The sequence below is a fragment of the Delphinapterus leucas genome, chromosome 19, assembly GCF_059928025.1.
Source record: "Delphinapterus leucas isolate spDelLeu-1000000601 "Yukka" chromosome 19, BTC_Dleu_Yukka2, whole genome shotgun sequence".
Lineage (NCBI taxonomy): Eukaryota > Metazoa > Chordata > Mammalia > Artiodactyla > Monodontidae > Delphinapterus > Delphinapterus leucas.
In genome coordinates, this window is record NC_143147.1 from 39,368,317 (window position 1) to 39,387,815 (window position 19,499).

The 19,499-nt window shown below is 50.1% G+C and overlaps 1 protein-coding gene across 4 annotated transcripts in view; it reads left to right on the plus strand.

The window, feature by feature from the left end:
- The window catches only part of MSI2 (musashi RNA binding protein 2), a 388,015-nt gene that overhangs the window by 117,202 nt on the left and 251,314 nt on the right, over positions 1–19,499 (plus strand). For all 4 annotated transcript variants that reach the window (XM_089900876.1, XM_022552616.3, XM_022552618.3 and 1 more), the window contains exon 6: positions 16,883–16,975. In XM_089900876.1, the coding sequence (XP_089757002.1) occupies positions 16,883–16,975 (93 nt within the window). The remainder of the gene's footprint in view (positions 1–16,882; positions 16,976–19,499) is intronic.

A 19,499-nucleotide genomic window follows, 5' to 3' on the forward strand; every position in this document is an offset into this window, starting at 1 on the left:
CCGTACTAAACGTCTTCATGTTGTTGACCACCATTGACCATTCCCTTCTGCTTGAAATGCCCTAACCTTGGCGTTACAGTTCTCATTGCTCTGTAACAAACTGCTCCCAAATTTAGCAGCTTTAAAGCAACCATTGTATTATGCTCAGGGAGTCACCGTGTCAGGAATTCAGACAGGGCACAGCAGGGATAGCTGGTTTCTGCTTCACCATGTTTCGGACCTCAGGCCACCATCTGGGTGGTCACTGGAGGGCAGAGGGCTGGAATCATCTGAAGCCTTGTCACTCATATGTCTGGTGCCTGGGCAGGGATGACTGGAAGAGTGGAGCTCCAGCATTTGGTCTGATGATGTGGTTGGGCTCCCTTACAACATGGCGGCTTCAGGGTAGTTGGTCTTCTTACTTGGGTGGCTCAGGGCTCCAAGTATGCATGCCCCAGAGAAAAAGCTGGAAACTACAGCACCTTTTATGACCCAGCCTTGGAAGTCACATACCATCCCTTCTTCTGTATTCTGTTGGTTGAAGCAGTCACAAGCTTAACTCAGATTCAAGGAAAGGGGAATGGACCAAGGGACCATATGCCACACTTGGCAAAACAGTTTTCTCTCATTTCTCTCCTGGTTCTTTGGCCATTGTTTTGGGTTTGCAAAAGATGTTGGGATTCCTCCTGAAACTGTCCTTGTCCCTGCTTTTACTCTACCCTCTCGTCTCATTCACTCCCACGATTTTAGAGGCCACTTAGACACTGGTAAATTCAATCTGGGTCATCTGGCTTAATCTTTCTTCTGAGCTGCAGAACAGCTGCCCAGATTGTCCTATGGACACTGCAAATTTAATACACCCAAACTGAACACATTTATCGTTCCTCTGCAAACCTGTTTCTTCTGCATTCCTTCTCTCTGTTGGTGAAACCCCCCTGACTCAGACACCCAGTAAATTCAAATCTCCTTCCTCTCCCTCATCTCTGCATCTGGCCATTTACCCAGTTCTGATCATTTTGTCTCCTGCTCACTCTTAAATCTCTTCCTGCTTTGTTATGCAAGATATCCTTGCTTTAGTTCAGGGCCCCTTCATCTTGGACTAGTATGATAAGCTTCTGACTGTTCTTGCAGTGTCTATTTTCAAGCCCTTCGATCTGTCCTCTGTAGAGTGACTTATCTAAAACACAGAGCTGGTCATGTTAATCCTCTCTTTCAAAACTTTGACCTCTTGTCTTCAAGATGAAGTCCAGTCTCCTTGGTCATGGTCTACAAGACTCCACGTCTCCATCCGTATCTCCCATTAAACTCTCCTCTCCAGTCGATTCCTAGCAGTGCCAAACTTTGAGTGCCTGAAACAGGCAAGGATATTTCATGCTGTTATGACTCAGTCTGCCTTTCTCTTTTGCCTTCCTGGGAAATTCCTGCTTATCCTTGAAAACCCTAGTCAGGCATCTCCTCTTTGAAGCCTTCTCCTTATCAAGAGTCACTAATTGTCTTTTTTATTTTTCTTTTTTCGGTATGCGGGCCTCTCACTGTTGTGGCCTCTCCCATTGTGGAGCACAGGCTCCGGACGCGCAGGCTCAGCGGCCATGGCTCACGGGCCCAGCCGCTCCGCGGCATGTGGGATCTTCCCGGACCGGGGCACGAACCCGTGTCCCCTGCATCGGCAGGCGGACTCTCAACTACTGCGCCACCAGGGAAGCCCTGTCTTTTTTACATATAAAAGATGACGCTACCAAATCACTAACTGTGTTCGTCCAGAGAAACGTCTGTCTGACTCAGTCCAGGAGGACCTTTCAGAGTAGCACTCTGGGGCTTCCCTGGTGGCGCAGTGGTTGAGAGTCCGCCTGCCGATGCAGGGGACACGGGTTCGTGCCCCGGTCCGGGAGGATCCCACATGCCGCGGAGCGGCTGGGCCCGTGAGCCATGGCTGCTGAGCCTGCGCGTCCGGAGCCTGTGCTCCACAAGGGGAGAGGCCACAGCAGTGAGAGGCCCGTGTACCGCAAAAAAAAACAAAACAAAACAAAAAAAACAGAGTAGCACTCTGTGTTCTCTCTGCCTCCTGAACAGGACTGTGGCCAGCTGCTCTGCTTAGGAATGAAGCCTTTTATCTCCTGAAGCTTTTATCCAGCTTAGCAACCAGGAGTGCTGGGAATTACCAAGGGTCCAGAGAGGAGACAAGGAAGGTACCCGGGGACCTTGAATCATCCACAAACTGGGTAATTCAAGAGCAGGGAGTATACGTTCACTCTGTTGTTCAACCCATATTTATTGAGTGCTTGCTGTGTCCTAGGCGTTCTTCTAGGTGCTAGGAATACAGTGGTGAACAAAACAGACAAAAGTCTTACCCTTATGATGCTTCCATTCTGGAGGGTGAATTGACTCTCCCTTATGAGGCTTCCATTCTCGGGGGACACGGGGCATCCTGACCACGGCTGATTTGCCTGTGAACCTCTAGCTCAGGGCCTTATGCATGGCAGGCACTGAACAAATGTTTGTGGAGGGAATGAATGAGTGTTGTTGGACAAATGAGGTTTAACTGGGCAGATTTTTCTTCCTTGAGGGAAGGGAACTAGATTTTATGAAGCCTTGTCAGGTGCAGGGTAAGTTCCCCATAGAAGACCCTGGTCTTCCAGGCAGAAGTGCCCTTCAGAGAGACCGGGTGCCATTTGTCGGGCCGCGACGCTGAATTGACAGCCCTCCAGAGTGAACTATGAAATGAGCCCTCCACCGTTCGGCCGGCAGCTACAGGTCCCCGGTTACCTCTTTACCTCAATAAACAGCCAGCCCGGACCAGTTAGCTGGGTTGGGCACACTGGGGAGCATAGCTTTTCTTTCTCTCTTTCCCGTGGTTGGGTTGGCCGAGTGCAAGTGTTTTAAATAGAACAGACATCATGGCTATAAAACATCTGCAACGTTGCACATTTAGTCAAGTTCCTGGTGGACCGAGTTCTGTTTGATTGGTGATGTTTTTGCTGCGACTGTTGTTTCCTTTTTCTCCCCTGTTTATCCCTTTGGAAAGTAAAGTTTTCTTTTATGTGAGGATTTATAGAAATATGTTCCTGGCATGAGGAGACAACAGGCACGTTAGGATATTGGTGTTGCAGAGAAATATGACCTCCAAGGCATGGACAGCTTTTATCTCCTATAGAGAGAATGATCTTCCTCATGTGGAATAGTCTGTTTCTCTTTGTAGGGTAAGGGGCTGCCTAGATTAAGGAGGATAAAGACACTGCTTTGCACTGAGATGGCATCCTTTTTTTTTTTTTTTTTTTTTGGCGGTACGCAGGCCTCTCACTGCTGTGGCCTCTCCTGTTACGGAGCACAGGCTCCGGACGCGCAGGCTCAGCGGCCATGGCTCACGGGCCCAGCCGCTCCGCGGCATGTGGGATCTTCCCAGACCGGGGCACGAACCCACGTCCCCTGCATCGGCAGGTGGACTCTCAACCACTGCGCCACCAGGGAAGCCCAAGATGGCATCCTTTTTGCTGGAGCATCTTCAGCCCTTGGAATACTGTGGTTGCCCAGGACCACTGCTGGGGGTGGGCTGATTCAGTTTGGTGTCCGAGAAATCTGAAAAAAGTAGAATCAATAGTAACTAGTCTTTAAATTTACAAGTGTGCTTCTTGCCTTTTCCAAGTGTTTTTCCTTCTGTTTTGTCTGCGGGACAGGCAGGAAAGGTTTGATTCCCGTTCATGGCCAAACCGAGAGAGTGCAGTGACTGGTGGGGCAGGGCAGGCGGCGGGGAAGGGGGAAGAGGGAATTTGTCTGCCTGTCGTTCCAGCCCCGTACTAAGCATGTTTCACGTGTTAGCTCTTTTAATCCCATTTTATAGAGGGAGAAACTCAAGGTCAGAGAAGCTTAGTCACTTGTCATGGTCACCTAGTATATACGTGTCAGAATGGAGATTCCTGGGTTCCTCTTTCTGCTCTATCACTGGACCTGCTCTGGGTGCTGGGATTGGAACCTGGCCCTCCCATCTCCAGAATCTCCAAATCGATGCTCTTTTCTGCCTCTAAGGATCTCTTTGGTTTAGAAAGATCACCCTCCCTCTCCTGAGGGGTGAGACATTTAATAACAGGTAGAGGGACTGGCTCACGATTATCTTGGCTTCTCTCTTTTACTGCAAACACTTCTTTGGGTACCCTGTTTCCCTCAAAGCAAGTTCCTTGTGGCGGGTGGCAGGGACCAGACCAGCACATCCTGGGAGGGGAATTTGACTTTTTTTTGTTTCTTGACAGGTAAAATTTATGGCCCAACAGGTGGCTGAGTGTGTTCACCAGAGACGACCACGCCAAGGGTGCAATGTGCTTCTCTCTCCTTGTGGCTTCCCCACCTGCCCTGCCCTTTCCTCCCCCCCCCCCCGGGATGTTTCTGGAACAGTAGAATGAGTGACAGAGCAGGGAGGGACCTGCTCATGGGGAAGTGGACCCCAGGCTGCATGCAGGTCACTAGGTCTGGGAACCTTCTTTCTGGTTTATGCTTTTCTCGCCACTCTTGCCTCCTTGCCAGCATCTAAGTGTTAAGGTGACTCAGCCCCCCACGGTGGCCCTGCTTTTCTCTTTAACAGCCGATTGAAGAGTTGCTCCCCTATTTAAACCCTGTGGAGGCTTTCTGTTGCTTCCTGTCATGGCCTACAGGGCCTTCCCTGCCTGGCCTGGCCCCCCTTGTCCTTGCATTCCATTGATACCTTGAGCTACAGTATTTCAGGTTCGCTTGCAGCCTTTCAGCCAACACTGAAGATGCTACAGCCTCAGCTGGGGAGGCCCTTCTCCCCTTCCTTTCCTGGCTCCCCCCTGCTGACTTCAAGCCTCAGGTCACACCCAGTCTTGTGCCCCAAAGCCTCACCAGGCTTCAGTAATGAGCCTGCTACTTGACTGTAAACACCTTCAGAGCAGAGGCCAGGTCTTGGTCCACTTAACATCCATCAAGCCGAGCACCATGCTCGGCACATAGTAGGTCCTCAAAACACGTTCGATGAGAGAATGAGTGAACGAATATGGCTTGCCACCAGAGACAGTCCTCTGCAATTTATTTTCTTCTCTGACCCTCTTGGTCTGCATTCTCACTCTCCTGGGATTCAAGCAAATGTTTTTTGACACGTGCCAGGTGCTTTCACATCCTTATCTCTGGTGATGCTTACGGCAGCTCTGTGACATATAGGTATTGCCATCACTTTTGCCCATGGCTCACCTGCAAGGGACTCAAGCCCAGCGCTCCCTGGTTCAAGTCCCAGCCTCCTTCTGCTCTGCCCTGGCTTTTCCCCACTCTTGTGTGCAGGATGGTAATAACGAGACCTTTCGTTGAGGTCTCCGTCGCCCGCTTGCTCTCCCATAAGATGGCCCGAGCAGCTGCCTACAGAGCCCTGACTGTACGTTAGAGTCATCTGGAGAATGTTGCAAAAATACTGATGCCCAGGCCTCCCCACAGACCAATGAAATCGGAATCCCCGAGGGTGGGGCCCATATCTGTAGGTTTTAGGGGCTCCCCAGGCTGTTCCAAGGTGCAGCCGGGGTTGAGCCCTGCTGTCCTCCGGGAGTGTCAGGGAACCTGCAGCCTGGTTCAGCTCCGTGGATTAGGTAAAACTTGCTCATCAAGAACTGATTGCCATGTGCATCTAAAATATGTTAATGACGGTAATCAAGGCTAAGGGTTAAGGCTGCCATTTGTTCTTCTCATGAAATCCGCTGGAGGGCCTGGGGGATGGGATACCTTGGCTTCAGAGCCTGCCTGCCAGCCTAGTTTTCATCCTTTCTCTCCCAAGAAGAGCTGTGTCGTTGTTCCTGAAGTCCTCTATCGACCAGTCTTCCCCAGAGCACAGTGGTGCCGTACGAAGCCTCGTTTTCCTTAACCAAGGGTCTGTCTTCTGTCCGTCCTTCCTCACATGGTTTTCGGCGTGCGCCTTGAGCTCTCCTGCCCGTCACGTGGAGGACACAGAGGCTCTTCTGGTTTCAAGGAACTTTTAAATGCTTAACTTCCTTTTAAAAATTAATTAATTATCTAATGGAAGCATAGTTGATTTACAAAATTGTGTTAGTTTCTGGTGTACAGCAGTGATTCAGTTACACGTATATATTCTTTTTCATCTTCTTTTCCATTATGTTTTATTACAAGATACTGAGCATAGTAGGAGCTTGTAGTTTATCTGTTTTACATGTAGCAGTTTGTATATGCTAATCCCAAACTCCTCATTTTTCCCTCCCTGCTTTTCCCCTTTGGTAACCATAAGTATGTTTTCTATGCCTGTCAGTCTGTTTCTGTTTGGCACATAAGTTCATTTGTATCAGATTTTAGATTCCACATATATATGATATCCTATGATATTTGTCTTTCTCTGTCTGGCTTACTTCACTTAGTGTGGTAATCTCTAGGTCCATCTATGTGGCTGCAAATGGCATTATTTCATTCTTTTTTATGGCTGAGTAATATTCCATTGTATGTATGTACCACATCTTCTTTGCCCATTCATCTGTCAGTGGACATTTAGGTTGCTTCCGTGTCTTGGCTGTTGTAAATAGTGGTGCTGTGAACATGGGGGGGTGTATTTTTTTCAAATTATGGTTTTCTCTGGATATATGCCCAGAATGGCATATTGCTGGATCATATGGTAGCTCTATTTTTAGTTTCTTAAGGGACCTCCACACTGTTTTCCTTAGTGGCTGCACCAGTGTGCATTCCCCCCACCAGTAGGAGGTTCCCTTCTCTCCACACCCTCTCCAGCATTTGCTGTTCGTAGACTTTTTGATGATGGCCGTTCTGACTGGCCTGAGGTGGTGCCTCATGGTAGTTTTGATTTGTGAAATGCTTAACTTCTGAGTAGAAACTGCCTCTCTGGTAGTTGCTACCCAGACAACCTGAAATGTTTCAGGAAAAGAGTGGCTTGGGAAGTAGGAAGGGATGGTCTGAACCCATCACCTCAGCTGTGTGTTCAGTCCTGGGGCTTGCACACGGGCTGGCTTCAGTTAACCCTGAGCACAGCTGTGAGTAAGACCTCAGGCACCTCTCTGCCTGGAGGTTGGCACTGGCGAGGCTGGAGCCAGGAGAGAAACTCTGAGGAAGGTGTGTGTTAGTGGCATGGGCTCGGGGTTTGGGTTGGCCTTGGTGGCTTGGTTCAAGGCACAGGGGCTTCCTATGGACCATGGTCTTGGAGTTAGGATTTCACATTTGCCATCTCAGTTTGTGTTGTTCAGGCCAGGGCTTTATGCCCATTTTTCAAAGGAGGAAGGTGTCTCCCAGCGCTGTGGAGAGACTTGACCTCTTGTCATCTGACCAACCAGGGGAGTTATTCAGTATGTCTCAGTGTACACAGATGTGCTTGAAAACGTGAAACCGGGTGGACAAAGAATTTTAAACTTGTCATCATTGTTTCCCTTGGACCATTTCTGTCGGCAGGGTCACCTTGGACCTAGGCTCTAGCCACGGCGCAGGGACCATCGTGTTACCATTTCTAGGGCCCTCCCCCTCACGGGGAGACCTTCTCTTTGTCTTCAGAAAAAGTCCATCCTGGGTGGGTGAATCGGGCTCCTACTGCTGGAGGGACAGGCACAGGTGGAGGGAACTGAGTTCATCCCAGCCTGCTGTCCTGTCTGGCCCTTCCTTCCCACCTCGTTCTGGGGTTTATTAAGAGTCTGCTTTGGCTGCCTGTCCCTTGGCTGGGGCTGTGGAGGCACCTCTTTCGTATGCAGAGATGCTCGGCTTCCTCGAAAATTCAGCAGCAGTAAAGGGTACTTAATTTCGCTTAATACCGTTGCTGTAAAACATGATGGGTTTTAATTGCCTCTGTGGGTTGGTAATCATTTGAACCCTGGAGAGAGTCTTTGGGGCCTTGTGTGTACTGAGTCCATTACTCCGTGACAAGTATTGGGGGCCGGGGGCTCTGAGAGGGATGGACGGATGGAGACACTACCCGTGGTTGCAGAGCAGCTTGGGTACCTGGGATGATGGTGTGACGGGCCAGCCAGCCACCTTGCTCGGGATCAGGTTACGATCCTTAATTTCCTGTGCTTTCCAAGGCAGCACTCCATCTCTGCACCTTTTTCTGTTATCCCCCGGCCCCCAGTCCGAGTGCCACTGGCTAGGATATTACTCTCTGATGCTAATCTGTGGACAGGTCACCCTCTCTGGCTACAGATTTTTCCCCCAAGGGTAAGAGGAAGTAGTATTTTTTAAATTAGCCTGGGAGGGAGCCGGGTGAGGGCTTGGAGAGGACTGGGGAGTCAGCTCCCTGCTGAAGCAGCCTGATCGCCTTCACTGGGAGGGCACACTTTCTTTGAGGTGAGTTACTGTTTTAATTAGAGGTGATGCTGTAACCTGGCTGTGTCGGCTAATTGTGTGTACATTATATTCTAGCCCCATATAGGTGAAGGCTATTCTTTTCCTTCCAATTTCAAAGCTATTTAGAGGGAATGCCAAATTGTAGCCTGTACACTGGTGCTTTCTGGCTAATAGCTGCAGACGGGGAGAGAGAGCTCTAAGAAACATTTGGGATTAGATTTATAATTAATTTCCTCTGAAGTTAAATGAATTTCTGCCGTTGACACCATCAGATATTGTTACACCTTTGTCCAGTGGTCAACCGTGGGTGAATTGAGGCACATGGAATTAGCTGGTGGATGAAACAGGGGAAGCATGCTTTCTTGGACGCTTGGGTTTATTTTAAGCCCTTTTTGCGCTCAGATTCTTGACTTGGGGATCTTTTGGGCCTGTCATTAAGAAAAACTCCAGAAACAGCTTTAGTGAGATGCAATTCACATGCCATGTCATTTACCCATTTGAAGTGTATAGTTCAGTGGTTTTTGGCCTGTTCACAGATACGTGCACCATCACCACAGTCCGTTTTAGAGCATTTTCACCACCTCACAAAGGAGCCCCATACTCTTTAGCCGCACCTCCTGACCTCTCCCTCAGCCCTAAGCAACCCCTATTCTACGTGCTGTCCCTGTGTGTTTCCCCATCAAACTTTCATATGAATGGAGTCATACAATATGTGGTCTTTTATGACTGGCTTCTTTCACTTCAGACAATGTTTTCAAAATTCATCCAGGTTGTAGCACGTGTCAGCGCTCCGTTCCTTTTTGTGACCAAATAATATTCCATCCTATGGATAGGTCACACTTAATTTATCCATCCATCCATCCATCCATCCATCCATCCATCCATCCATCCATCGATGGGTTGTTTGATGGATGGGTTGTTCCACTTTCTGACTGACAAACAAGGCTGCTGTGAACATTTTGTGGGGAAGGTTTTGGGCGGACATATGTTTTAATTTCTCTTGGGTACATAGTAGGAGTGGAATTGTTGGGTCCTATGGTAACTCGACAGTTAATCATTTGAGGAGCTGCCAGACTGTTTGCCAGAGCGGATGCAGCATTTGACGTTCCCACCAGCAGCATGTGGCCTGTCTGTTTTGCATCTTGGCTTCAGAATCGAAAAGGGCAGAATCAGACTTGCTCCTCCTGGCACCCCCTTGTCTCCCTGTCCCCAGTTGTCTCTTTTTGCTGGGATGTCGCAAGTAAAGGTGTAGGAGATACAACGAAGAGAAAGCTCAAGTTGGGGAATTCCCCGGTGGTCCAGTGGTTAGGACTCGGTGCTTCCACTACCAGGGGCCTGGGTTCGATCCCTGGTTGGGGAACTAAGATCCCACATGCCGCATGGCGTGCCCCCCCGCCCCCCCACCAAAAAAGAAAGCTCAGGGTTGTGACGCCCCATTTTGTCACCCGCTAGTGCTGTGTGACTTTGGACGCTTCACATCTCTGAGCCAGTCTCCTTGGCTGTGGAAGAGAAGCTGAGACCCGTCTGAGGACCAACGTGAGGCCTGAGGGAGGGCAGCTGTGAGGAGGGCTCAGCTATGGGCTGGGCCCACAGTGGGTCCACAGTGAGGACAGCGCATTCTGAGCGTGGAGGAGACGCGGGCACCACGGCTGTCCGTAGAAGAAGAGGATCTGCTATTAGGAGGGACCCTGCCATGTGTCAACCCTGGCCCTACATGTTTTATCAGAGAAACTTAAGTCGCCTTTGGGCCGCTTCTCTTCAACAGCTGGCTCTGCTATCCTGACTCCTTTACCTTCCCACCTCACCTTCTGGGGCAGAGCCTTGACCCTGCGGCCCCTGCCATAGTGCTTGTGCATGAGTGTGACTTGCCTTCCCCGGGGGGCCAGACTCAGATGGTCACACCTGGGGTGTAGCGTTCTTCTCCCCCAGGGTGGTGGAGGCGTCCTTGTGGGCCACGCCCCACCGTCACGAAGGAAAGGTGAGAGTGAGGCCGTGGTGTCTGAGAGCCTCTCCCAAGGAGGTCCCCATGTTAGTTACCTGGGGCTGCTACACACTGGGTCGTTGAAGCCACAGAAGTGTTCTCTCATAGTTCAGGAGTCTACAAGTCTGGAAGAGACAGAGGCTCCCTTGTGGAAGCTGTGAGGGAGAAACCGTCCCTCGCCTCTCTCCTAGCTCCTGGGACCTGCTGGCATTCCTTGGCTTGTAGACACATCACTGCAGTCTCTGCCTCTGTCTTCACACGACCTTCGTGTGTGCGTGTGTGTGTGTGTCCCTTCTCCTCCTCTTATAAGGACACCTCATTGGATTTAGGGCCCACACTACACCCAGGGTGATTTCATCTCAAGATCCTTTATTAATTATAGCTGCAAGACCCTCTTTCCAGATGAGATCACATTCTGAGGTTCTAGGTGGACATGAATTTTGGGGGGGAACTCATCAAGCCACTGTAGTCTCTTTTTCCATGTATGATTCTAGAAATTTTTGGAGAAGATTCCCAGTTCCTGACTTGTGTTCTGATTTCATATGTTACATGAGTTTTGCCATCAGATTCGGATGTGATTGGGGTGTTGGTGTTGGCAAGGGGGAGGAGGGCAGAATGGAAGAAACTATTGGGAGAATGTAGGAATTTTAGAGGACAGGTCCCTTGGAAGAAACACCCTGGGGGAGGGGGCCATGGAGTTTGGGACTTCTAGGATCTCAGTCAGCCTTCCTAGAGCTTCTTTACCATTAAAGATTGGGCTTAATTCTTAAATGCAGAGTTGATGATACCACACAGTCTCATCCCAGATCCTGAAGAACAAAGTGCTTGCCAAATTCAGAATCTAGTATGAACTCACGTGGTATCTGCCAACTTACCTGTTCTCCGTTGTCACTCTGCCTTGTCTTAACTAGCACATGAGTCACCTTGCTGGGACTTGATTTCTTCATCTGCATAATGGGGATGATGGACGGTCAGGTTTGCGAGAGCTCGCCCAATGCTAGCGTTCTCATCCTTCCTGGGCTCTTTCAACCTTGGGATTCCCATAGATGGGAGGGCATCTGCAAAGAGCCTGCGTTCTTGGGCCGTGAAGATGGCTCGTGGTTTTTCACCGAGGGGAATTTGAACTCTTTTCAGGAGCATGGTTATGGCAAGAGCTGGCTGAGTTTCTCTGGGCCTCTCTCACACCCATTTAAGACTCTCCAGAGCCATTTCCTGCCTTTCCATGCATCTATTAGGATCAGAAATATTTGTTGTTGTTCTGTTGTTTGCTTGTGTGACAACTGATATCTTTGGGCCAGTGCTGTTGGAGCTAAAATTTCCTCTTCGATCTCATCATAAGAGATTCTAACGCCTCCACCCTCTGCTTTCAACACACACACACACACACACACACACCTGCTTTATTCGATTTTATAAAAATACAGCCAGTGGCTCCACTCTGAGTGACCATTTCAGATGGAAACACATTTTTTTAAAAGGGAATTTTTGAAACTCAAAAAAAAGCCAGCTCTCTGGCTAGAGGCAGGAAGGTGGAGTGTTCTTTGCAACTCTAGCTAGCAGCTGGCTTTGGCCAGTTCTTATGTGTAAACAGCAATTTTCCGAACTGGAATGGATGCTGGGGTTTTCTTTCTGGAGCCAAGAGCTGTGTGGAGAGCAGTAGTGTTTAGTTAAATTACGGGTCCAGATACAAAACTTTGCAGCAGTGATTTGTGACAGCCCAAACCCTCCCCATGCCCCTATGCGTGCTACACACACACACACACACACGCCTTCCCAGAATGCCGCCCTAGACCATAAAAGGAGGCATCTGCTAGGGGAGGGGCTGTCCCCAAGGGTGTAGGGCCCTCGCTCTGGGTGCAACCTTCCACCAAAAACTCCAAGCCAAGGATGTTTCAGACCCATTTCCTTGTGGATTTCGGACTGAGCTCTCTCTGGAGCATATGGGTGGCTCTCTCCATCTAAGTGTGCTGTGGAGGCCCTGAGCCTTTTGGTGTGCAGTAGCTGTGTGTCGGTGTGAAGGCTGTGGGTTGGGAAACAGTTACCCGAAGGGCCTAGCACAGGAAGAAGACACAGGTGGCTCTCTCCACTGTGGGCAGAGAGGACTTTTTATAACACAGAGGGCCATAGAGTCGGGGGCCAGTGTGTAAGTGGTCCTGCTTGCTGTTTCCAGGGTCAGAGAGGGTTAAAGGTCTGGGGTGCTTTATGGTTCCTGGGGCACATAGAAGCCAAGACTCAAGGATTGGGAATAGAGAGGTACCCCCAATACACACACACACACGCACACATGTATACAGAAATGAAACCTTGACAGTATTGATGGGAATTTGAGGACCTCCGTTTAGTCCACTGAGACCTTGGACACCACGTCCCCACGCTGGCCCCTTCCTGCTGTCCTAAGGAGCCATGGAGGTGGGAGGGAAACGGAGGGAAGAGTGTGTGATTCTAGCACCCTCTGCCTGCCCCCTGCGTCCCTCTCCAGAATGCAAATCATGGAGCAGTGCACAGCCCATTTAGCAGTGATGCCATCAGAATTCCCAAAGTAACTCACTCCCATTTTCCCCAGCGCCCCTGGCGGGAGGGGTCACCTGCAGAGCCCCATCACCCCCCAGCCATGCTGTCCTCTCCTGAAGCTGAGACGTCAGTGAGCAGCTAACCAAGTGTTGCCCATCTTCCCACTGGCCTCTTCACGTTTGGAAGGTTTTGATTAAACCAGCCTCCTTTTAGTGTTTGCTGAAGAGTGGGGATCTATCTCTATATCTGAGCTGGTTCCTGGAGAGGATGTTTTAGTAACTTGGACACTTTGGCCACATTGTCTGGGGCCTGGAATTTCTCATCCTTGTTTTAAAAGAAGTGTTTTAAAGACTGTTTTGGGACTGTGTAGATTTATAGCTGGATGTCTTCCCCAGCATTTAGGGCTCTGTCTTGGCAGGTTTACGGCTGTAGGGCAACGGTGGAGGGTGTAAGAGGGGACCTTCTCTTTTTACCAGTTACTGGGGAATGAACGTTCTGTTGACTTCTGTTATTTGGAATGAAGACACGTTGGCCGTTTAATTCTCTGCGTCCATGGGAACGTTTGGAATATATATAGGGCCTGCTGTCTATACCCACCTGGCTCTACACAATGTCTGAATGAGACCGTGGGGTTCATTTTATGGAATACCTCTCCAGAGTTTCTTTAAGTTGCAAGCTCCACGAGTGCATGTTTGTAGATCACATTAGTGTTTCTTTATAGATATTTAATTGCTTGGCTGGGGTTAAAAAAAGGAATGAAAAATCTAAAATGAAGCTATTGGGAGTCTTTGCCCATCTGAAATCACGTAGAGATGTAGGAAAGTGTTTTTGAAATGATAGTGGAAGAGAATGGGCAATAAGAGTTGATTTATCAAAGTGTTTGGTAGAAGGTATCTTTCTGCTGCATGTTTCTTCTGAGCTTGAAGGATGGATTTAGTAGCTGACTTTGGATTCAGCTGGTGACCTTTTATTTATCGTCTACGCGCTGTCCCGCCAGGCACTTGGGCATATGTTATTTCTAAATTTATTTACTTATTTTTGGTGTTGCCGCGCGCGGGCTTTCTCTACTTGTGGAGAGCGGGGGCTACTCTTCGTTGCGGTGCGTGGGCTTCTCATTGCTGTGGCTTCTCTTGTTGCGGAGCACGGGCTCTAGGCGCGCGGGCTCAGTAGTTGTGGCTCGCGGGCTCTAGAGCACAGGCTCAGTAGTTGTGGCGCACGGGCTTTGTTGCTCTGTGGCATGTGGGATCTTCCTGGACCAGGGCTTGAACCCTTGTCCCCTGCATTGGCAGGCAGATTCTCAACCATTGCACCACCAGGGAAGCCCTGGGCATGTGTTATTTAATTTAGTTGCAGCAGGAACCTTGTGTGGTAGGCTAATTATTATATCTCCATCTTAAAGGGGATTAACTTCCACACTGTATTTGAATGTGAGTTCCAGCACCTCGCACTTAATCTATTTGTCGAATGAATTCGTTAGGAAAGTTAGATGAGTAAAAATTGGCGATTAGTGAGTGTAGGGAGAGATTTAAATCTGGAGAGGGCCTGATGGAGCGTCACCATGAAGGTGACCTTGATCCACCAGGGAGACTGAGGGATAAGCAGGGAGACAGATAAGGAGGGAGATGAACAAGGAGCTGGATAAGATGCCCACCAGTTAACCAGAGGTTCTTGGAGCTCGGAGGTGTGGACACTGGTGGGATCTTCATAGAATGTCCTCACGTACATTATCTCATCAAATTTCTCATTCATCTGAAAAGAGATGAAAAAATAGTAAATAACAGTTTTAAACACACATGCAAACCACTGCATGGTGGCCAGTGAGATGTACGAGAGTCATCAGGACAGTGTCCTCCTGAGACAGCACAGAATGTCCACTACAAAGGTATTCCAGGTCGGGGGTCAGTCAGGGGGCTGAGGTGGCATGTGTCCCCTCTGGGAACTGCTGAGTTAAAGTGTGAGGTCCCTGAGGTCTGGGAGCCTCCCTGTCAGGCCCACCATGCTCACAGATTCGGGGGAGTTCAGGGTTAGGCGGGGCAGGGAGCTCTGGTCCAGGACTTCACGTGCAGAGCACAGAAGCCAGCCCTCAGGCGAGTCCTGTCCAGGGTCACATCCAGACTTAGACACAGAAGCCAGATTTCCAGAGCCTTTCACACTCCTTAGAACAGCCTGCCTGGGACCGCTGTGCCCTTAGGTGTCACTCCACTGAGTCTCTACTGTTGGGAATGGGTTGGTTGGTTCATTCTCTCCACACATGTGTCAGGAGACTCGGTGATACGTGATCCAGGCAGCCACGGCCCCCATACTTAGGCAACCTACATCGACTTTTTTTTTAAAAAAATAAATTTATTTATTTATTTTTATTTTTGGCTGCGTTGGGTGTTTGTTGCTGCGTGTGGGCTTTCTCTAGTTGCACTGAGCAGGGGCTGCTCTTCGATGTGGTGTGCAGGCTTCTCACTGCGGTGGCTTCTCTTGTTGCGGAGCATGGGGCTCTAGGCGCGCAAGCTTCGACAGATGCAGCACGCGGGCTCAGTAGTTGTGGCTCGCGGGCTTAGTTGGTCCGCGGCATGTGGGATCTTCCCAGACCAGGGCTCGAACCCGTGTCCCCTGCATTGGCAGGCATATTCCCAACCACTGCGCCACCAGGGAAGTACCCCCTGCGTCGACTTACAATAGACATGTGTGACATTGTGGCTGTTTCTTTTTTTTTTTTTTAATGTTTTCAGATTCCTCTCATTCATTTATTTTTGGGTTTTAGTCTTGCTTTTCTTCGTATGTTCTCATCAAACATTTTTTCCCAGAGCTTTATTGGGGTGTAATTAACAAATAAAATGGTAAGATATTTAAAGCATACAATGTGATGATTTGAGGTATGTATGTATTATATATTGTGACAAGATCTAGCCATTGAGTTAAGACGTTGTGCTTTTATTATATGCAACCAAACTGGTGAGACCCTGTATCCACTGAGTTTTAAAATTTTTTATTTGACATTAAAGAAGAACAAAAAAAGAAAAAGAAAAAAACAACCGCAAACCCCACACAGCCTAACTTAGCCTTCAGAATAAAATTTATTGTATTTTATTGTCTTTCACCCTTCTGTGTAAGATTATTGGTCCCACTCATCGAGTTCCCTCCTCCCTTTGCTTTAGGGCTGGTGGGATTCTGAAATGTGGCCACTGCAGAAATTCGTTTGTTTTTGCATCCACCAGACTTTGGCTGTGGACTTCTGTGTGCCTGGCCCTGTATTTGCACCCCGGCGGGTACCGAGAGGAGTCAGGAGCCCACGGTCTGGGGGAGGAGGTTAGAACGAAGGCAGGATTATCACTCACTTCAGTTCGAGGTGAAAAGTAGTGAGTGTGTGAGAGGCAGAGGGGCGCAGCATCTGGGGTTCGGAAGCAGGGGAAACAGCTTCTGGGTGGGGCGACTATACAGGTATTTTGAATTTGGGAGAAGGGCACTGGATCTCGGAGGAAAGTCAGAACTTGGCAAGGGAGGTGCAGGAGTGGAGAGGTCTCCCAAGGAGCAGGACCTGCGTGGACAGAGGTGTGGAGGCCTGGGGACCAGCTGCGCTTGGCTGAGTGTAGGACAAATCAAGGTGAATGGTGAGAAATCCAGAGGGGAAGGAGCCCTGGGGGCCGGGCTTGGAGGGCGGTCCCAGTGTATGAGGTCCTGTCTGTCCTGTTGGCAGACATAAGCCAGCACCCAGGACGGCTCGGTGTAGGCAGTCTGCACGTGGGTTTGAATTATGTGTGAGTTTCTTATGGACACACTTTATGGGTACTTTCAGAGCAGCAGACCTTTATGCACGTAGTTCTCTTTTGTTCATGTCTCTTAGGTTTAAATAGCTTTGACGCGTGAATTAACATCACAGTGAGGCCCTGTGTTATAGCCGAAGAGGTTCACTCTCCATCTGTACGAAACTCGAGCTTTCAGGTTGCGGCCTGAAGGCCTAAGGTGCCCCGAGTGATGGTCTCCGGTATCCTGAGACGTCCACAGGGCCCGCTTGGTGCGGCTGGCGTACTCCTAACATCGCCTTCCTCTCTAGAGAAGTGTGGAGGGTGGCTTGCTCGGCATCTCGGTGAGTGTGGCTTCAGATAACCTAGTTAACCCATGTCTTCCTCTTGTCATTTCTTGCAGATGGTCACAAGAACAAAGAAAATCTTTGTAGGCGGATTATCTGCGAACACGGTGGTGGAAGATGTGAAGCAGTATTTCGAGCAGTTTGGCAAGGTAAGCGGCGCATTGAGGTGGGGCAGCCTGCTCAGTCCTTCGAGGTGGCTGCCGTGGCCCCTGCCTTTGCCACAGCTGTGTCCTCAAGAACCTTGTCCTTGGACTCGGCCGTCAAGATGTAAATGAAATTTGGCAGGAGCTGAGATGGAAGAGTCCGGCTTGTGGTGGGCACGGCATCCCACGTGCCTGCAGGAGCAGACAGAGTGGCCTTTGAGTGCAGAGTCACTGGCATTTGCCGGCCACGTGGGGCCTGGGCCGGGAGCTGATGGTGGCAGCTCCTGGTGAGGGATTCAGGGCTGTGAGTCACAGGGCAGGAGCTCCTGCAGAAGCTGGCCTGAGAGTTGGCACTGGGCTTCATTCTGTGCCCTTCTGGAAAATGCATTGAGAGAGGAGGCTCCCTGGGGCCCTTGCGGCTGAACCCTCCCCTGTCCAACGCCCGAGGAAACTCAGGAAAGATGCTGGGCTCGTACCTGTCAGAATGTCGGTGAGACAGCAGTACAATTATCCCCTGGGCTCTGCTGCGGGAACGGGCTGGGAGCAACTCAGAATGCCCCAGATGAGTCAGGAAGTGGAGTGTGGGAGTGTGTGTGTGACAGACAGAGTCACACAGACAGACAGGGCACGTAACCATGGATGATTAATTCAGCCCTTTTCTAGTTGGTGGGGGGGGACCCACTGCCTTGGAGAGTGGGTTCTGCCCCAGGGTGACACGTTCCTCCAATGACTCTGTCGCCCCAGGGCTCCAGCAGGGCAGCTTGCTGGGCGCTGAGCCTTGCTGGCGTTTGTGTGGTGCCCCTCCTCCGGCTCCTGTGTCCCAGGAGGCTGGCAGGTGAGTGTGTGCACAGGGCCTACGCCTCCTGCATCTTTGAGCAGTTGTGGACATTGTCCTGGGAGCACAGGTGTGGGATCGTTTTCTTCTGTGTGTCTCGTCATGTGTCTCCCGCCTCCACCGAAGGACTGATGTGGCAGAGGGCTGCCGAGGCATCCTGAGAAAACCCCGCGGCTGTTCTAAGCCCTGCCACTCACCTGCCCCAGGACACCTGTCACACTTGCCCTGGGTGGTACAAAGGCATTGCCGCCCACTGGCCAGTCTGAAAGTTCTGTGCTTTCATTTGTTTGCCCAAGGCAATGGGCAGCTATGATCCCATCTCCAGGAGTGTCCAGTTGTGAACTGCCCTCTGGGATGAGTGCTGTGACTTCTGTTTAGCCTCAAAATAGAGATTTTCCTGTCTCTGGTATTAATCAATTTCTGCATGGATGGGAGACCATGCTTCAGAGAACCCAGCCTCCTCCAGCCCAGCCTTGCGTTTGGAATGGCACTCAGCTGCCCTTCTGGGTCGGTTATGAAAGACTCCTTCCCCACGGCACTGTCTGGCATTGCCGGTTGGGGGCTGATTCATTCTGGCAGATTCTAAAAAATAACTGGGTGTGTTGGTGGTTGTGTACACTATGGCGCTTCTCTTCGAGACTGATTTACAGCATTAAAGGGGGATTGATCCATCCCCCAGCCCCACCCTGCCTAGGGAGAGAGACCGGAAATAACTTAATGAGACAAATCCAGCTTGCGTAATGGAAGGCTCTGGAGTGCGAACCCTCTTTACTGCCGTTCTGCCTTTAAAACCAGGCCGGAGGTAGTGTTTGCAAACATGAGGTGGGATTTCTTTTTCGAGCCGTAACCTGCCTTGGAATCTCATGGGCCTATTTGCGGGTGTCGGGGAAGTTGATGCTGCCCAGATGGGCTGTTAGAATTTTCCACACAGGCTCATACTCACCACATCTCCGCACATGCCCAGCTCTGGGTCTCTCCCTCTCTCTCTCCTTTCTCTCTCTTTGTCTTTCCATTGTTCTTCCTTAACACTTAGCGTTGGGACTCAGTCCACCGGCAGTTGGTGGGGGGAGTGCGAGCCCACAGCAGTGACCATCCCTGCCCTGGGAACAGCCGTCCTCTTGACTGGGAGGCGGCCACAGACTCTTCCCTGGCTTGGCACTCGCCGGGTCTGAAGCCGCTCAGTTAATTTTGCAGTAACGTCGGCGGACTCCTGCAGCATGCGTAAACCTATCAAGTGTTTTATTCAAGGACTAAGGAGGCCGTTGAATGTCTCACAACCCTCACACTCTGTATAGTCACGTGTTAGTGGCCTGTTGCATACATATGCTCTGTGTGTTATCTGGGTCTGTCTTCAGAATAGCTTATTCCTCGTTCGTCCGGCGGCTGGTGTGATGTGTGTTCCCTTGTGTTCCCTTGGGAAGAGCCCACCGCCTCCCGGGATTCTGGTGTAATTCATTTGACTCCAGAATGGTCAAAGGAGGGGAGACCCTTCCACTGGGCCTCAGGGGTGCTGAGTAAATCCAGTGGCTGTGAAAGGAGTAACAGTAAATTGACAAACTGATTGAAGGAGATGGAAAACACACGCACACACGCTTGCATAAAGTCTACTCACGCATAGGCACGCACTCCCGACTGTGTCAAGCTGTTAGGGGCTCTTTTCAGTTGGTTAACTGCACATAGTAAGGTATAATTCAG